Genomic DNA, 20,309 nt, shown 5'->3' on the forward strand with positions numbered 1-20,309 from the left:
GAAAAGAAAAGAGGACCCTGAGAAGTTTCTCATTTCTCTTCAGCAGACAACGAGATGTTTGTTAGACCCAAACATAAACAACAGCATAAAAGGAGAAGTCAGCAGGAGCATAGATGATGAAGTTCTTCATTTGCCTTCGGTGACCATCCAGAAACAACACACTTTAAAACACTCTGAACAAGAAGTACGCAAGGTACATGGGTGGACACAGAGGCAGCCTGGTGATGAGAAAGAGTGTGGGTTGAGGCACCTGTCACGCCTGGTCTGATTCTGTTTCTCTGTAGTGAGGAGCCTGGGACAGGCCACATCTCTGGGGCTGTTTCCTCGCCTATAAAATGGCATTTGGCTTACAAGCATTAGAAATGGTATGTGTGACAGTACCTAGCACAAAATCTTGCCTATCCTGGGCCCCTGATAAATGACAGCCGATTTTATCAATTATGTTTTCAACAAACAAACGTTCCCCCAAAATAGTACAGTACTTTTCAAAACTCTGGGAGCAGACAGCTCTGGGGTCATGTACCAGCGAGGCTGGATTATCAGCTCTGCAAGCTGCTAGCTGTGTGAGCTGGTGTAGTTAGTGACTTAATCTCCTCATGCTTCAGTTAAATGGAATTATTGCTATTACCCACCTCTTAGGATTGTTGTGAAGATTAAATAGATTTAAGAAAATAACTTACAACAGGGCACTCTGTAAGTATTAAGCTGTTTGCTCCCACCTGCCCCAGGGCTGGAAACACTCAACACCAAACCTGCTGGGGAGACATCTGGCCCCTCTTGTGATAAGAGTCATACCACTCAAGGGAACCGTTTTCTTCTTAGAGATGAGCTGTGCCAAGCCACCAGATTGGGCCACCACCCACATCCTCTTCTCCCCTGTGAGGATCTAACCTCAGGTCTCCAGTATAGACCCGAATGCCCACTAGCTCTTTACCTTCAGTTCCCTCCTCACCGAACCCCTTCTCCATTTTACCAAGTCATTGATTCTTATAGCCCTACATTAAACCACCCATAATTACCCAGATCTGATTCTTCCTTCCACCACCAAATGCCCCACAAGGAAAAAAGCCAATTAGCTGTAACTCAGACACTTACGAGTTTTGTCACTCTGATGTTTCCAGCTTTCCATTTAACCCACTATTCCTGGAGATACCAGGCCCCAGCCGACAAATCTAAGTCACGGATGGCAGGGGGCCACAGACCCTTTATATTAGCTTCGAATGTGGATGCGGGCCTGGCAGGTGAACGTGCAGCAAGCTGAGAGAAGGGTGGAGCAGGAAAGCTTCACAGGCCAGCAGCCATGCAGCCAACAGAGTTCTGTGTTTAGAAGCGCCCCATACCTGGTTTAACGCTCTGCTTCACATAAGCCCCAATTTTAACTCTGCATCAGGCCCCACCAATCATGTAGCTGGTGCTGGCCAGGTGTGATGATTTCTGGTTTTTATGTTACCCCATCTTACACTGAGGTAGAGTAAGATCACTTCTTTGATTGAAAGGACCTTAAATAAATTGACCAGAAAGGACATCAGATGAGAGAATATATGGCAAGAATAGAAAGAAACTGGTAATAGTGGTTACTTCCTGGGAGGAAGAATTACTTACTAAACAACCTTTAAGAATATTTAATTTTTACCGTCTACATATATAACCTTTCAAATAAATTTAAGGAAAGATTTTTTAAACATCAACATACCAATTAGTGTCTCTGTCTCCACACTGAGCTTCTTATTTTCAGAGCAGCTGTCTTTGGCCAGTAAATGCACCCTAATGAGTGGGAGTTGTTTTACACTGTTTCAAAGAGCTCTGGAAATAAATTATTTCCCATCAGAAGGTTTAAATTTAACAGAGAAAGAGCCAGTGATAGAAGCTGCAAAATTTGGTTGGTTCCTCGTTGCTGTTTTGGATTTGAAACATGGGGATTTTTCTGTGAACACTGAAAGGTAAGATAAATTTACAAACAGAGCAGTAACTGGCTTCTGCTTAATTGCAGGGTTGAGCTATGTAACTTAGCCACACTGTATATTTGAGTGATGACATCTACATACCTCTGAGCTTCAGACCCTTTCTTAACTTACATCATCCTATTCATGATGAATTTCTAGACTTAAGTTATCATCATCCCTCACTTATATAGAAAAAATATGCCCTTGCAGAAGATATAAGAAAGCCAACACCCAGAAAGTGATTGAAATATGCTTCTTGTCATTAGTCCAAACACCATAGAAAGATCTTTTCCTTCTTAAGCTCCAGTCAGGGACCGACATGTGCTTGCAAGCACACACAGGCCCGCCACAAGCACCAGTTCAGCAGAACAAAGCAGGGAGGCTTCCGAAGGAAAATCCAAGCCTCAGAAAAACCTGTGTCAATCCCAGAGAGATCCACCAATACCCAAAAGAGCTCTTGTGTGAGCATAGGTGCTAAATGAATTTACACAATGATGGAGCGTGTGCACAATTTCTAATACGATACCGGCAGCTTGCCCCAGAGAGAACATAATCTTTAACATTTGCACTAACTTCTTAATAAAACAGCCACTTATTAACAAAAAGTCAGTGTCCTTCGCTATCAAAAGAAAAGGGAACTTACAAGATTTTTGCACAGCAAAGGAAACCATAAGCAGAACAAAACAATAACCTACAGAATGGGAGAAAATATTTGCAAAAGATGAGACTAACAAGGGCTTGATTTCCAGAATATATAAACAGCTCATGTGGCTTAATAAGAAAAAAACAAACAACCCAATCCAAAACTAGACAGACCTAAACATGCAATTCTCTAATGAAGACATACGATTGGCCAATAGGCACATGAAAAAATGCTCAATATCGCTAATTATCAGAGAAATGCAAATCAAAATTACGAGGTATCACCTCACACCAGTCAGAATGGCCATCATTCAAAAGTACACAAATGATAAATGCTGGAGATGGTGTGGAGAAAATGGAACCCGCCTACACTGTTGGTACAGCCACTACGGAAAACAGTACAGAGTTTCATCAATAAACTGAAAATAGACTTACCATATAATCCAGCAGTCCCACTCCTGGGCATATATCCAGAGGAATCCTTAATTCAAAAAGACATCTGCACCCCAGTGTTCATAGCACTATTTACAATAGCCAAGACATGGAAACAACCTAAATGTCTATCAACAGATGACTGGATAAAGTTGTGGTATATTCATACAATGGAATACTACTCAGCCATAAAAAATAATAAAATAATGCCACTTGCAGCAATATGGATGGCCCTGGAGAATGTCATTCTAAGTGAAGTAAGCCAGAAAGAGAAAGAAAAATACCATATGATATCACTCATATGTGGAATAAAAAAAATAAAGACAATTGAACTTATATATAAAACAGAAACAGACTCACAGACATAGAAAACAAACTTATGGTTACCAGGAGGGAAGGAGGTGGGAAGGGATAAACTAGGAGTTTGATTGGGAATTGCAGGTACTGACTGGTATATATAAAATAGATAAACAAGTTTATACTGTACAGCACAGGAAACTGTATTCAATATCTTGTAGTAGCTTACAGTGAAAAAGAGTATGAAAACAAATATACATATATTCATGTATGACTGAAACACCGCTGTATACAACAAATTGACACAACATTGTAAATTGACTATATTTCAATAAAAATGTATATTTTAGCAACAAAATAAGACAAACTAATCAGAATGCAGTTTATTGATAGGACAGACATCATATACATCATTTATGTGGAGGGAGGGCATATGAACAAGTCTAAAATCTTATACTCTGCATAATGGTCCAGTAGGGATGGTCTCACTAGAGATGATTTATCAAGGGCACCCCATGAGAGGGCAGTTCCTGATGCAGCTGCCGGAAGAGCATCGCACACCGGTTCCTCTCCTGGGTCTTTCCCAGGGTGTGGTAGAGTCTGGCCTGGAAGTAAACGACATCTCTGATTTGCTCTTTGCAGTCAACCTTTGCAAAATAATTCTTGGCTTCGTTGAGGTTCTCAATGGCAGCCTCCAGAGCTGATGGAAAGTGGGGGAAACACCACACATGTTTAACTCAGTGCTTCGTGTACAGTTTTTAAAACTTAATATTTACTTTCATTGATTTAAAATGTACCAGAAACCTTTATAATCTACTTTTTGAGAAGAAAAAAAAAAAAACCACAGATCTTTAGTCCTGATTTCCAGCCTGGCACCTAGTTCTGTAGAGTTAAAATGATAATTCATTCACTCTCAATCTTCATGAAGCATGCATGTGAAAGCACTTTATGGTGCATGAAATTTTAACATGTATTTGTGAACGCTAAGAACTTAAATACAGTCCCAAATTTCATGTCTTTTCTTCTTCTGGATCCTAAATGTTTACACGTTTTCTGTAATAGTATTGCCCAACAATCTTTGTATGGTTTCCTACCTTCTGCTTTCTTCAGTGGATCATAGGAAGCTGCTGAGGCCACTTGGCATTTGGCAACCAAGAACATGGCACGGCCTTTGTCCAGGACAGCCCCATCAGCCAAGATGGGTTCAATAGCCATGTGGAGAAGGCTTAAGGCCTGCTCTGGGATTCCAAGGATGAGCTGAAAAAGAAACATCATGGCACTATTCACACCCACACCCACTTCACACTACAGGAAGGGCTTCATTTCTGGCTCTTCTCTCCTGAATGGCCATGTCTGGCTTACCTTCTCCCTAACATGTACTAACTTTAATGTGCACCACACTCCTAGAAAACATAATGCGCGACAATCTGATTTTAGACTAGAATAGATAGAGTAGGGAGTAGTTATCTAGGCTATAGAAAGGTTCCTGTCTTTACAAACATCTTTTAGACTGATGATTCCAACAGGTTGAATTAGCTGTGTAAGAATCACTGGGACAAAAGGAACCACTAGGGGAAAAAACCTTCAAAAATATATAGTAAAATAAACAAAGGAACAGTAGAAATATCCATTTAACAAAAAAGAGACAGTAATGGAGGAGCAAAAAAGATGTAAAACATATAGAAAAAACAGCAAAATAGAAGCAAATCTTTTCTAATCCATAATTACGTTAAATATAAATGGATAAAGCTCTTCAATTAAAAGGCAGAGATTAGCAGAATGGATTTTTTAAAAACATGATACAACTATATGCTATCTACAAGAGATTCACTTTAGACTAAAAAACACAAATAGGCTGAAAGTAAAAGGACAGTAAAAAAGATATTCCATGCAAACAGTAACCAAGAGAGCTAGAGTGACAGACAAAATAGACTTTAAGTCAGAAACTGTTATAAGAGTCAAAGAAAGACATTATATACTGATAAAAGCGCCAATTCATCAAGAAGGTACAATAATTATAAACAAATATAAACACCAAACAACAGAATATATGAAGCAAAAACTGACAGAAGGGAGAAATAGACAGTACAACAATAACAGTTTGAAAACTCAATACTCTACTTTCAATGATGGATAGAAAACTAAACAGAAGATCAGCAAGGAAACAGAAGACTTCAACAAGACTATAAATCAACTAGCTCTGATATTATCTATAGCACACTCTACTCCACAACAGCATAATACACATTCTTCTCAATGTACATGGACTATTTTCCAGGACAGACCACATGTTAGGCCACAAAAATAGCACTCAATATATTTTAAAAGATTAAAATCATACAAAGTATCTTCTCTGACCACCTGAAATGAAATTAGGAATCAATAGTAGAAGGGAATCTGAAATATGTACAAATACATGGAAATTAAACAATACACTCTTAAATAAAGAGTCAAAGAAGAAATCACATGGGAAATTAGAAAATACTTTGAGATGAACAAAAACACAACATACCAAAACTTATGAGATGCAGCAAAAACCTATCCGATGCAGTGCTCAGAAGAAAATTTACAGCTGTAAAGGCAAACATCAAAAAAGAAAAAAATCTCACATCAATAAAACAAACTTCCACCTTAAGAAACCAGAAAAAGAAGAGCAAACTAAACCCAAAGCTAACAGCTAACAGAGGCAAGGAAATAATAAAAGTTAGAGTAAAGATAAACAAAACAGAGAATAGGAAAATAATAGTCAATGAAACCAAAAGTTGGTTCTTTGAAAATATCAAGAAAATTAACAAACAGACTGACTAAGGGAAAAAAAAAAGATTTCAATGACAATAGTCAGGAATGAAAGTGGGGACTTAACTAGCAACCTTAGATTGAAATAAAGAGGATTATATGAGAATACTATAAGCAATTGTATGCCAACAAATTAGGCAAATTAGATGAATGAACAATTTCTAGAAAGACACAAACTATCAAAACTGACTAAAGAAGAAACAGAAAATCTGAGTAACAAGAGACTGAATCAGTAGCCAAAAAAACTTCCACCATAGAAAAGCTCAAGACCAAATGGCTTCACTGGTGAATCCTATCAAACATTTCAAGAAGAATTAGCATCAATTCTTCTCAAATTCTTCCCAAAAATAGAAGAGGAAGGAATATTTCTCAACTCACTTTGTGAGGCCACACTATTACCCTAATACCAAAGCAAAATAAAGATACCACAAGGAAAGAAAACTACAGATCAATATCCCTTATGAATATTAATGCAAAAATCCAAACAAAATCCAGTAACATATTAAAAGGGTCATAGACTATAACCAAGTAGGATTTATCCGGAATGCATTGTATTTCAATATACAAAAAAATCAATCAGTGTAAACACCATATTAATAGAATGAAGGGAAAAAATCCACGTGATCATCTCAACTGATATAGAAAAAGCCTCTGACAAAAATTCAACACCCTGTCATTATAAAAACACTAAATAAACTAGAAGTAGAAGGCAATTTACTCAGTGTAATAATAGTGCATCTATGAAAAACCCACATCTAACACCTTATTTAATGATGAAAGACTTAAGACCTTTCCCCTAAGATCGGGGCAAAAACAAGAATATACACCCTTGCCACTTCTATTCAACACTGTACTGGACGTTCTACACATGGCAATTAGGCAAGAAAAAGAAATAAAAGGCATTCAAATTGGAATTAAAGAAGTAAAACTCTGTTTGCAGATGACATGATCTTATATACAGAAAACTAAAGAATCCTCAAAAACCTGTAAGAGGTAATAAGTTCAGCAAAGTTGCAAGATATAAGATGAATATACGCTAGCAATGAGCAATCCAAAAATATAATCAGTTTTTAAAATTCCATTTATAATAGTACCTAAAAGAATAAAATACGTAGGAATAAATTTACCTAAGAAACTGCAAGAATTGTACACTGAAAACTAGAAAACATTGTTGATAGAAATTAAAGAAGACAAAAGACATCCTGTGTTAATGGACTGGAAGACTTAATAATGTTAAGATGGCAATATTTTCCAAATTAGTCTACGATACAGTTTAATACCTATCAAATTTCAAATATGACGTTTGCTGAAGTGCACAAGCTGATTCTAAAATTCATATGGAATTGCAAGAGAACACCAATTGTAAGACAATCTTCAAAAAGAAGAACAAAGTTGGAGGACTTACTTCTTCATTTCAAACTTACGACAAGGCCACAGTATAAGGACAGATACACAGATCAATGGAACAGAATTGAGACTCCAGAAATAAACCTATACATCCATGATCAGTTGATTTTCAACAAGAGTGCCAAGACCACTCAATGGGAAAAGAATAGTCTTTTCAATAAATGGCGCTAAGACAACTAGATGTCCACATGTGAAAGAATGAAGTTGATTGAACTCCTGCCTCACACCATACATAAAAATTAACTCAAAATCGATTAAAGACCTAAATGTCAGAGCCAAAACTAAAAAATCCTTAGAAGGAAACATAAATCTTCATGACCTTGGATTAGACAATGGTTTTTTAAGTAGGATACCAAAGCACAAATGACAAAATTTAAAAAGGATAAACTGGATTTCATCAAAATTAAAAACTTTTGCACATTAAAGGACACTATCAAGAAAGTGAAAAGACAACCCACAGGATGGGAGAAAATATTTGCAAATCATGTATCTGGTAAGGGTCTATTACCCAGAATATACAAAAAAAAAAAAACCTCTTACAACTGAACATTAAAAAGACTAACAACCCAATTTAAAAATAGGTAAAGGAATAGACATTCCTCCAAAGAACACACAAAAGTCGCCAATATGCACGTGAAAAGATGCTCAATATCATTAGTTACTAGAGAAATGCAAATCCAAAGCACAATGAGATAGAACTTCACACTAATAAAATAGAAAAGAGCAAGTGCTGGCAAGGATAGAGAAACTGGGACCTTCACACGTTGCTGGTGAGAATATGAGATGGTATAGCCACAGTAGAAAGAAGTTTGGTGGTTCCACAAAAAATTAAACACAGAATTATATGACCCAGCACTTCCAATCTTAAGTATATCTGAGAGAAATAAAAATATATATCCAGACAAAAACTAGTACATGAATGTTAAGGGCTATTCATAATAGTCAAAAGGTGGAAACAACCCAACTGTCCGTTGACTGATGAATGGATAAACAAAACATAGTCTATCCAGCCAACGGAATATTATTCAGCCATTAAAAGGAATAAAGAACTAACACATGCTACAACATGAATGAACCCTGAAAACAGAAGTGAAGAAGCCAGCCACAAAGGCTAGATATTCTATTTATATAAAGTGTCCAGAAAAGGCAAACCCACAGAGACAGAAGATAGACTGATGGTTGCCAGGGGCTGGAGGGAAGGGAAATGGGGAGGGAATGCTTTAAGGAGTCTGGAGCTTCTATTTGGTATGATGAAAATATTCTGGAATTAGACAGTGGTGATGGTTGCAAAACAATGTAAATATTCTAAAAACCACCGAATTGTATACTTCAAAATGGTTAAAATGGTAAACTTTCTGTTATGTGAATTTTACCTTAATTAAGAAAAAAAATTTAAAAATGTGACAATGAATATATATATGTTCATGTATAACTGGAAAATTGTGCTCTACACTAGAATTTGACGTAACATTGTAAAATGATTATAAATCAATACAAAATGTTAAAAAAAAAAAAAGAAAAAGAAAAAAAATCACGGGGGAAGCTGGTAAGGAAAACAGCTTCCTAGGCTCCTCCCCTAGAGATACTGACTCTAGATCTGAGGCAAGGCCAGATACATAGATATTTTTTAAATCTCCTCAGTAATTCTCACGCACAGATTGAGGAACCTCTGCCTTAGTTAGTAAATTCCTCCAGTAAGTTCAAAATTCATTCATTCAGAAAATATGTGTGGATCCTACTAGGTACCAGAGGATACAGCAGGGGAAAACAGTCCCTTCTCTCATGGCCTTTACATTCTACAGAGGGAGACAGAAAACAAACATAAAATACAACTGAATTTCCAAAACCTTTCAATGAACACAGGACTGTCTCATCACTTCATGCACCTCATGTTAAAGGGAGAGCAGCTCTGGGCCAGCTAAGACATTAACATCAAGTGTCCTCCATGAAGAGGTGCACCCTCCCCAGTAAACACACAGCCCAGTAAAGCCAGTGCCACTGGGAGGTGCCAGCTTGTCACCAAGTTCCCAACTCTAGACTTCCGTGGAAGCCTTGCACAGTGAGACTACCTTCCCAGACTTCAATGTTAAGAAACAAAGGCTCATTATCCTTCTCAAAACCAAAAAGTAGTAATGGACTCGCCAGTTCTTGAGCACAAATTCGTGCTATAAAAACAGAGATAAAAGCTTACCTGGGCAAAAGCCAAGTTCAGCACTGTTTCAGAGGCCAAGTACTGTAACCGGTACTCCTTGGAGAGAGCCAGAGCCTGCAGGAGCACGGGCAGCGCGATGGTGGGAGAGGAGGATCGCCAGTACAGCTCGGCCACAGACAGCAGGACGCTGCCCGCAAAGAGGGAGACACGGATGAGAACCACCAGCACCAAGGACCAGCTGCGTGGGATGCACCAAAGACCTCCCTTACCTGATCACCATCTCTGTATTCCTGATTTTCTGACAATGAATCAACAATTTTTGTAAAAGCTTGTGCGCCTCTGACATTTGGTTCTGAGCTTGTAGGACAACGGCTTTTCTGACACAGAAAGAAAATAAACACAAGTGGTTAGGCTGATGTTTGGCAAGGGTTATAAGTAGAGCCACTTTCAGGAGTAGAATTTCTGTTTCCTCAATTAGACTGTAAGCCTCTCAAAGTGAAGAACAGAGCCTGATCTAATTTTTGTTCAAAGAGAAAAAAAAAAAGTGCATGTGTATGTAAGCACATACGTGTGTGAACACACACACATAAGAAAAAATTGGGGATTATATACAGAATGTTAGTGATTATCTCTAGGTGATATTTATTTTCTCCATTTTGCTCATCTGTATTTTCCAATTTCCTGCAACAAATAGGTAATAACAGGTAATAAATAGAAAAAAGTTTTTTTCCCTTAAGTTAGTAATTTACGCATAAAACAAATAAGAATAAAACCACTTGAGAATGACTTCATTCTGGGGTTGGAGTTTTCAAAGTCTCTTACCTGTATACACCCTCTATGCTATTAAGAGCTGTGATTCCTGTAACAAGTGAATCAGCCAAATGATATTTGCCATCATTCATTGCTCTGTCAAACTGTATTTTTTGATCACAAAGCATCCATAACTAATAAGAAAAAGAAAACAATTAAGAACAAAATGGCAAGTGTTCACCTCATTTTTATTATTCAGCAGAGATATAAAAGTATTTTGGCTTGCTTAGCAAATAGCCTTACAATTCACACATATTCTTTTTTATTTGATATTTTTAAAAAAATTTTTTAATATTTCAAGTATGTGAAAAAACACTCAGAATAAAATAACAAACTCACGTGTGCCAATCATCAACTCTGTCAAATCACATTTTGTTTTTTTTACTTCAGATACTATTACATACTATTAAGGTCCTTTGCAAATTCCATTCTTTCTCTTTTTCCAAAGGAAGCACTTGATTTGGTGTTTATCATTCCCATTCACATTTTTATACTTTTACAAAATATATACTTATCCTTAAACAATATATTGTATGATCTTACATGGTTTTACACTTTGTATAAATAAACAGTATCATACTGTATGCAACCTTTAACAACTTGCGTTTAAGCTCCGCATTATTTTGGGGGCACTTACACGTGTTAATACAAGTAGTTCTAGTTCATTCCTTTTCACTGATGAATAGTTTTCAATCATATGTATGAATAGGCGACGACTTATCTATTCTCATACGATGGAGATTTAGGTAACACTGATTTTCACTCTTCTGAACAACGCTACGAACACTCTCCTCCTACGTGGCTCCTTGTGCAACAGTTATCTCGGGGATACAGCAAGCCGTGGAAATGCCGCACCTTCTCCTTAACACAGGGCCCATTTGGTCTTCAAATGGGTTACACCGGTTTACATGCCCCATGAGGAATGACATTCCTCACCGCTCCACATGCTTGCCAACAATGGGTGCTGTCTGATATGTTACTTTTGGCCAATCTGATGGGTATGAAATATCTCATTATTTTTTCACTTGCATTTCCCTGATCAATAGTTAAGTTGAGCATCTTTTCATCTCTTTATCAGCCACACATGTTTTTTCTATGAATGTGAATTGAACTATTTTTTCTTTTTTTTTTATTGTGCACCTTTTAAATAATGGCTAAAACTGTAACCAAAACTGCTCTACCACAGAAGCACGCTGAATTCTTTTTTCCCAATGGCATCCTGGGGTGCTAGCTTCTATTCTGTTTGCTTACTACCTTTCTGCTTGGGTACTGTGAATTCAGAAGCACAGCCTGCTGAGAGCAGCAATGGGATCCCAGCACAGCTCACAGGCAGGTGGGCATTCATACCATATCCAATGAGGGGGCGCCAAAAACCCATGTGAACGCAACCCCAGGGACCAGCAGGAAGGACAGTCCCGGGCCATGGTCTCTTATGATTTCAAATTCCCTAATGCACTGAGGACTGAACTTGGTAAGGGAAGGAAGAGAAAGAGGCCCTCATAATAGCTTTCTCGGCCCCATCAGAGATGGACATCAGTGCAACAGGGAACAGAGTGCCTAGGACTGCTTTATACAGTTCATTCCCTCTGGGTACATCTTCCCAAAAGGTTATTCACTTCTGGAAGGAAAAGATTAGAGTTGCCTTGGGGGAGGGTATAGCTCAGTGGTAGGGCGCACAAGGTCCTGGGTTCAATCCCCATCACCTCCATTAAAAATGAATACGTAAAAACCTAATCATGCTCCCTCCAAAAATAAAAGAGTTGCCACGTAGGAGACAGAAAACAAAATGGAGACCTCATTCTTGCTCTATCCAAGGACGCTGATGATTTCTTTTCTTACTCCCATACAGTTAGGAATATAAGGAATGTTAATTTAAAACCACAAAGACAGAAAAGAAACAGTACCCCACTTTAATCTTTTCTCAGAGTTTATTTCTCAACCTTCTTGAACGCAGCTTACAGAGTCTCCTATGTTAACTTTAATGCACAGAAAGTAACCAAGACATGAGAGGCTGAGGGGACACTCGAAAATACCCTATTTTGACAACACAGCAAAAACGGTCTATTTAGAAATAAATCGATGACATGCAAAAGGCGGGTTACCTGCGCGTGCTGGCTATTAGGTGGGAATCGCTCCTTCAAGTGCTTTAACACTTCCGAAGCTGCAGCAAAACAGCCCTGAAATAGAAACACGATTTGTTCAGCACACCTGTGCCGACACCACACCTGCCGCACCACTCTCGGGACGTCGATGTGACTCACCTGGTCCGGGTGCACCCTGGAAGGGACTAGCAGACTGTCAAATACCAAAGAGCCTTTTTTTTTTTTTAGGTTCTAATGTATCTCACTTGTTCATTTAAAAAAATTTTTTTTAACTACACACGTTAATACATGTTCACTCTAGAAAAAAAACTTACAAAATACATGTGAACAAGAAAAAGACAAGTAACTTTAGATCTCACCAAAGATAATCACGGTAATGTTTTGGCACATATCCTCCCAAAATTCTCTCATGCACATAAATATAAAACATACAAGTATTCTGAAAATAGGTATACATACCATTTTTGTAAAGTGCCTATAACACTGTTTACCACATAGTAGGCACTCAATAAATATTCTATGAATGACTGAATCTTTCCAGCGTCAACAAATACAAATCTATATACATCATAGTATTTAATGAGGTAAATAAATTATGGTCCATCAAAATAACCTCCAAGTGTAGGGCATTTTGGTTGTTTCCAATTTTTTTCCATGTTAAAAATGCTAGAGTGATTATCTTGGCACATGTATCTTTGCATACTTGTCCAATTATTTCCTCAGGATAAAACCTTAGAAGTAGAATTGCTGGGCTAAACAGTAGGCACTTCTAAGCTCTTTGATACATATATTACTAAGTTATCAACCAGAAACGTACCAAGTATTTCATATTAGCACTCTACACCTTTCTTCTCCTGCAATATTTAAGTATCTTAACCTATTTGTTTGGTGAAACTGGGATTTAACTGCATTAATTTGAATTTCTCTTTTTTCTTTAAAAAAATTTTTTTTATTTTGGGGGGAGGCAATTAGGTTTGTTTGTTTCTTTGTTTCTTTGCTTTAATGGAGGTACTGGGGATTGAACCCAGGACTTCATGCATGCTAAGCACACGCTCTACCACTGAACTATACCTTCTCCCCTTGAATTTCTTCAATGACTGGATTGAAATTTTTTCATGTTTTATAGTCATTTATGTTTTTTCCTGTGAATACATGTCCAAGTCTTTTTTACACTTTTATATTGCTGGAATGTTCATCTTAGCTTTTCAATTTGTCCCAATCCTTTGATTAGGTAATATATCTCCTGTCTCTACAGAAGCTCTGTTAAACTACAAGTGAACTTTCATTTGAAGTGAATTAAGTAGAAAAGTACACTGAATTAAAATAAGAGATCATTCATCTTTTTATTCTTGTGATTTTAACTGGCCAGTCTCACCAATTATTTTCATGGGCTCCACAAGGAGTTGGGTATGTGGACCCAGACAGGCTGCCAAACCTTCGGGTCAAGTGGAGAGAACGGTGCACACATGGAAGTATTCCCCGAAAACATTCCCATTATGACCGGGTCTGCCCCGAGGCTGGGAGAGGAATGTGACATGAATGAACCAGAATTACGCAGACAGAGCGAAGCAGGCTGGCTCTCTCTGTTTCCTTTGTGTTGCAGGAGGAAGGTCAGGAACAGCGGTTCAGACCCCACAACTTCCTTACAGGTTCACCCACGCCCCAGTCACCGCCATAGCGAAGTGCAGCATCCACCTGACTTGGAGATCAATTTCAGGATACAGTTTGAAGCACGCACAAAGGAAATAAAAAGAGTAGATAGAAACTCATAATAAAACTGCCTTCTCCGCAGTTGGCCAAGCTTAATTTCATAGGTGTGAGTCTAACCTGTGTCATTAAAAGGGCGACAGTCATCGGCCCAGTGGGTTTATCTTCATGGTTGATGTCCTAACACTAGGAAGGTCTTTCTAAGGCAGGTTGAGGAAAGGTGGGGAAAGAGACTGAACTGAAATAGAGAGGCCACTGACTATCTTCTAGCTGAGCAATTAAAGGCGTCCTGACACCTTTGGAGCCTGCAGAGCTGGGGTCAGCAGGGCTTTCACATAAGACCAGAGATGAAGGGGGATGAAGGCAGAACGGCTCATCCCGATCCAAAAAGCATGGTTACTTTTCAGGCCTTACCTCCAGGAAAAATCACAGAACTATAACAAATGGCCTTGGAGAAAGTTTCAAGGCTAAAGAATTGAGCAAAAACCAGATTTTCATAAAGCAGTTCTTCATTTCAGTAGAAAAGGAAATGATTTCTACCCTACATAACTCAAAGAGAACTGAAGCGAAGTTACTACACTGTGTAAGGTTGGGGTTAGTGGGGAGAGTCCTACCTGAATGAGTCACACAGAGACACTTTAAATGGGGGACCTGCATGTGACTTATATCTCAATAAAATTGTTGGGGAAAAAAGCCAACATGAGGTTCATACCAAATAAGTGAACTGGAATGTTTACTGAGTTATTTATTACAAACGCTCCACTTAAGCAAGGCACCGGCAGAGGAAAAGAAGCGATGTTAAGAGAGGTTCCATTGCCATTACGAAGGGGGAAGAAACCAAGAAAGTGATGAGTGTGCAACATTCCTGGAGGAAAGCAGGCAGCAAGAGCAGTTGGCCTGCTGTTCGATGTCAGAAAGCTTGGGTGATGCTTGCCAGGCACGGGAGGAAGGCAGCTGACAGAGGTGCAGGCAGAACCCCAGACGGAGCCCACCCATCCCCTCTGTTTACGCAGCCACTTAAAGGATTGTCAAATGCTAAAGTATGTCTAGTGGAGAGAAGCATTTACAGACTTCTGAAAGGGGCGGAAACCACTCAAAGATCTTCAGGCTGCAGATCAGGAACATTGAGTGTTATGATGCAACCTAACAATCATTAGTAGGCCACAAAGAGATGGAGAGAATATGATCAAGGAAATGCACTGAGAGCCAGGCAGTAGTCAGTGAGACAGAAGCCTTTAGCTAAGAGCTTTCCCTGACCTTTTTCCATGAACGAAGATACTTCTGAGCAAGGGGAAAGCAAGCCTAGAGCAGCCCGAGAGACCCTTGAGTGAATCCTGTGTGAAGAGAATCGTGTAAAATAACTTGGGCTGTGAGTCGGGGCTATGTCCGCCTCCCACTGTCCTTCTTTCGAGTCAGGCAGACTAGGCTTGGAGACCTGACACTGAATTGCTCGTGTGGGTATAGGACGTGGCTCTCCAGAACTCAGTCTCTCTCCTGTGAGACAGAGATGATAACAAAGCTGACCTCATGGGGCGACTGGAAGGACTCAGGGAAATAATTCACATAAACCATGAAGCCCGGGGCCTGGCACAGAACAAAAGGCACAACCAACCTTAGCTACTGCCATTCGAGCTATACTCTTATTATGTTCTTCCCTTTCCCATAAACATACACAGCTCTACTGCCTTAAATTGCAAAGACTCCTCCTCATTTCTTATCCCATTTGTTACATGGAAATAGGTGACCTCTTATTTCCTTCCCTGACGTCTTTTCTCTGTGTGTATGGGGGGGGGCAATAACTAGGCTCATCTATTTATTACTTTCAGTGGAGGTTCCAGGGATTGAACCCGGGACCTCGTGCATGGTAGGCATGCACTCTACCCCTAAGCCATACCCTCCCCCCTTCTCTGATGTCAGAAGGGACCCCAAGTTCATTGAACTTTGCAGACTCCACACATGTAGTCCATTTCCGCTGCTGGGATTTCACCCTTTCAGCCACCGCATCCAACCAGACCAGCCCAAGACACGCCCAGTGCTTTCCCCAAGCACCGTAGGAAAGAGGCAGCGGAAGCACGCTGGCCCCGCCACCTGCCTACCTGCTCCGCGTGCAGTTCGGCGAGGTGGCAGAGTGCGACGGCAAACGACTCGGTGTTGTTCTGCTGCACGCCCGAGTTCACCGACTCCAGGCTGTTCATGCTTAGCAGCATCTGCGCTTGCTGCAGGGCCATGGTGCTGCGGGAAGGACCAACAGGAGCCCCCTCAGCCAGGAGCCAAGGCTGCCCCTCGGCCACACCCTACACTCACCCTTAGTGCAAACAGAAGGAAGTCGAGTCCGCCTGCAGGCTCTGACTTCGTGTGAGCAGCTGCGTCCCAATGCCAGGTCTCCTGTCCTTAGGACAAGGAGAGCAGAAAAGCATCCTGGATGTGCAGCCCCAAAGGAATCACGTGGTGGTCACAGCACAGTTGGCAGCTCCAAGCCCCAGACCCCACCCCCGCCTCTCATTCTCCCTGTGGTCACAGTGTGTTAATTAGTTTTCACGGGTAAATTCAGACCCGATGCCATCCTGGCACCGGCTGCTCTGGCAATGTTAGCAGCAGCCAGTGTCTGCAGCTGTTTCAGACCACACCGTGCCAAAAATTATTTCAAGTACAAAGACAAGACTGTAAAATGGGCACTTCCTTTCATGACTGCATTCCTAGAAACAGCAGACTGTCTAGGTGAGAGGTGAGGTGGCAACGGGGCTCCAGGATTAACCATCTTGTTCAGAAGTTTTCTTCCAATCTACAGGAGGCTAACTGGGAACTGCACACAAGGCTGGAGATAGTCCAGAGAACACACCCTGGTTAACTGGGAAGCAACTTTCTTTCTACAACAGCTTTGGGGTTCAGGAGGTACTTAACTTGAGGGACTACGGCCCACGTCTCCTGCGACAGGAAAAGAGTCCCCGTCTCAGAGCACAGAGGCGAGGTGCTGGGAGTCAGAGGACCTGGGCTGGAGCCTGGGCTCTGTCACTTGCTGACTCATGTGTGATCTGGGGCGGGTCACATATGTGAACCTTGTCCTACGCATCCTAGAATGGAGCTCACCCCTCTGTTACCTCCCAGAGCAGCTGGGAGGGATAAATTAAAATGGGGAGAGGAAAAAATCTTTGCAAAGTCTGTGTGAAGTAGAAATGTTTTAAAATTATAAAACATTTCCTTTAATCCCCTGCACGAACAACTTCCATCCGTTTGGCCTTCAAAGAAGCAGTTTGCCAGCTTCTGCTCATCTCCAGAAGGATTCACGCCCTCACCCGGGACAGTTGGCTGGAAGACCCACCTGCGGCCATAGAGCCTCCAGATGGCCGTCTTCTGGGCGATGCTGATATCGATGAGCTCTGACAGGCTGTGTTTCCAGTGCAGCAGGTCCGAGTCCTTCAGGGCATCCATAAGTTTGTTTGCCGTCTTCCCAGCAAAAGCTCTCTGCTGAACTAGGGACTGTATTCCCAGGGAGGCGAGGTACTAAAGGGACAGACACACCCATGACTCAAGATGGAGATTACATGACAGAATTTGTTCTGGTCTTCAGAAATCTGGCATATTTCACCTTTCAGCACATGCACAGTGACAGCACTATTTAAAAGGAAAGTTCCTATATCCTGGCCCTCACCCATATGAGCTCTGTTCCTGAAAAACCGGGGATGGAGGAGAGGCTGATGGCACAGTGGGAGGTTAAATGGATCTGGACTTAATTCTGCCTCTGCCACTTCCTGTGTGACCTAGGGCCTGTCACTCAGCTTCTTAGACAAGTCACAGCTTCCTCATCTGTAAAATGGGCATCAGACCTACCATAAGGAATTATTTTAAGGGATTAAAATGAAATAGCGTATGTCAAACAGTGCTGGACACATTATGCAGTAGAAGATTTTAAAAAGATGCTTGTTATGAACAAAATTATCTTTTCATTAACTACTGGTATAATTTTCAAGGATGAAAGCTAAACCAAGTCCACTTAAATCCATAACAAAGATGTCTATCATTTATTTTAAGGAGCCACTGACTTTGGTTATTATAATCAATTCTATATTTAAATTTCCTTTCCCAGAAATGAGTCAAATGGACAATTTAAAGATAAGAATAAGGTCCTTTGAGCAACAGTACTCTGGATTCTAGCAGTCATTAGTACTTCATATGTAGAGAATATCCCTTTTCAATGCTGTCAGTATTTGTCACTGAGGAATAGAATTCAGGTCCTTCCCTGTTACTCAAAATGAAAAAGGACAAATCTGCCTTTTGGATTTACTAGTTCCTAGCTTTGTTTATTATTTAAAACAAGGATCAGCAAACTTGTTCTATAAAGGGCCAGATAGTAAATAATTAAGGTTTTGCAGGCCACATTCGGTCTATGTCGCATACCCTTCTTTGGTTTCTTTCCCCCAACTATTTAAAAATGTAACACCCATTCTTAGCTTTAAGGCCATACGGAAGCAGGCAGGAGCCAGGGCTGGTCCAGGGGCTGCAGAGTTTGCCAATCTCTGGTTTAACAAACAAGCCTTTCCCCAAATTTTCCTAAGTGAGTATGTGGAAGTCAGTGTTGATTAATAAACTAAACAAAGACCTCAGCAAATTGATAAATGGAACTTTCACAGATGTTATTCGGATAAAGGGAGCAGAGAGATTTTAGTGGTTTGATTAATAATTAAGGTCATATGAAACTACTGAGAATAAAACCACACCATTTGTTTAAACAATCTCACAAAAAGATGAGTCTTACCGGTAATCCAAAATGTACAGCTTTCTTCACTGAGTGTTCTAGCAGAACATAGCTGTCAGATCTCTTCTGCCCCAGCACATAAAGCCAGCTCTGGCAAGAGAAACCATCAAAATGTATCATAACAATGATAATGGCTAATGTTCTATTGGAAAGATCAGCATGGTTCTAAGAACAAGTTAACAAGGGTCAAAATTACTCCTCTAAAATATGCTTTCACAAGTGATGAACCTAAATGAAACCCATCAAACACCTTAAAACCATCAGACTGAAATAAATAAGCCACTGATCTTTTTCACCTCTGAGAGCAGTGAGCGACAAGCATTCCAGAAAAAAAGCATGGAGCCCCCACATGGCCTGTAATTGAGAAAGTGAAATTCTCAGGTGGTTGCTGACTTCTGTGTTCTGCTTGTGCTTGGTAACCATGCTTTGACAGGACAGGGTCTTACCCATTTACCAGGTACTGCAAACACCTTTTGTTAATGTCGATGTTGAATGTAGTAGTTCTGCATGGCAAGTTGCATTAAAATGTATAGGCAAGAAATGCCCCCAAAGTAAAATGGAAATCAAGAATAAAGAAAGATAAATAAATATGGATTGCCTTTCCTGAATATCTCTGACCATCTAACTAGTTTCCCATCACTGCTCAGGACCTGCCAACTACAAAACAACCCAATTCAAATGGGACCTTCCTAAGGCCAACTCGCCACAGGGGCAGAACTTCCAAGACAGGAGGTGGCCTCACCAAGCAATGCTGGAGACACACATGATCGTTGGACTCCTGGGCAATCCGAATCGCCTCCTGCAGGGCAAGCTCTGCCTGTTGACTAACGACAGACTGAACGTTAACATCCCATTAACAACCACAAACATGTGCAAACAACAGTAACAGGAAGTCATCTGTATGGTAATTCATCCACATGCAGGCCTCTGGGTTGGAAGGTGAAACCCTGGGCTCCGTCCCTCAGGGGCATTCCCCTCCCTCAGCGGCCCGTGGAGACACCAAACATGTCCCTTCCAAGGTAGACTTCTACTAAAAGAAGCAATGAAGGAATAGCTCTTCTTGATCCCAGCTCCTAAGATCTTTATTTTAGTTGTCTACTGCTGAGGGGAGGGACAAAGGGAGGATACAGGATTTTACTTTTCATTGCCTTCCCTTCTCCACTGTTTGAATTTTTTTCTTAAACTATGGCATTTGATACTTTTATAATTTTCTTCAAAACTAACTAGTTTTCAAAACTATTTTGAGGATTTTCACTTCTGAGATTTAT

General features: G+C 40.2%; 1 protein-coding gene across 1 annotated transcript in view; it reads right to left on the reverse strand.

The window, feature by feature from the left end:
* Positions 1-3,682: 3,682 nt before the first annotated feature.
* ANAPC5 (anaphase promoting complex subunit 5) overlaps positions 3,683-20,309 on the reverse strand; it is a 34,350-nt gene continuing 17,723 nt past the window's right edge. Inside the window, exons 8-17 of the mRNA XM_031670105.2 lie at positions 19,784-19,865; positions 19,042-19,131; positions 17,608-17,789; positions 16,385-16,520; positions 12,582-12,656; positions 10,492-10,613; positions 9,939-10,046; positions 9,709-9,856; positions 4,409-4,571; positions 3,683-4,014 (exon numbers count right to left, since the gene is read on the reverse strand). Coding sequence (XP_031525965.1) covers positions 3,803-4,014; positions 4,409-4,571; positions 9,709-9,856; positions 9,939-10,046; positions 10,492-10,613; positions 12,582-12,656; positions 16,385-16,520; positions 17,608-17,789; positions 19,042-19,131; positions 19,784-19,865 — 1,318 coding nt within the window. The 3' untranslated portion in view covers positions 3,683-3,802. The remainder of the gene's footprint in view (positions 4,015-4,408; positions 4,572-9,708; positions 9,857-9,938; positions 10,047-10,491; positions 10,614-12,581; positions 12,657-16,384; positions 16,521-17,607; positions 17,790-19,041; positions 19,132-19,783; positions 19,866-20,309) is intronic.

Source organism: Vicugna pacos, chromosome 32 (genome assembly GCF_048564905.1).
Source record: "Vicugna pacos chromosome 32, VicPac4, whole genome shotgun sequence".
NCBI classification, from domain to species: Eukaryota; Metazoa; Chordata; class Mammalia; order Artiodactyla; family Camelidae; genus Vicugna; species Vicugna pacos.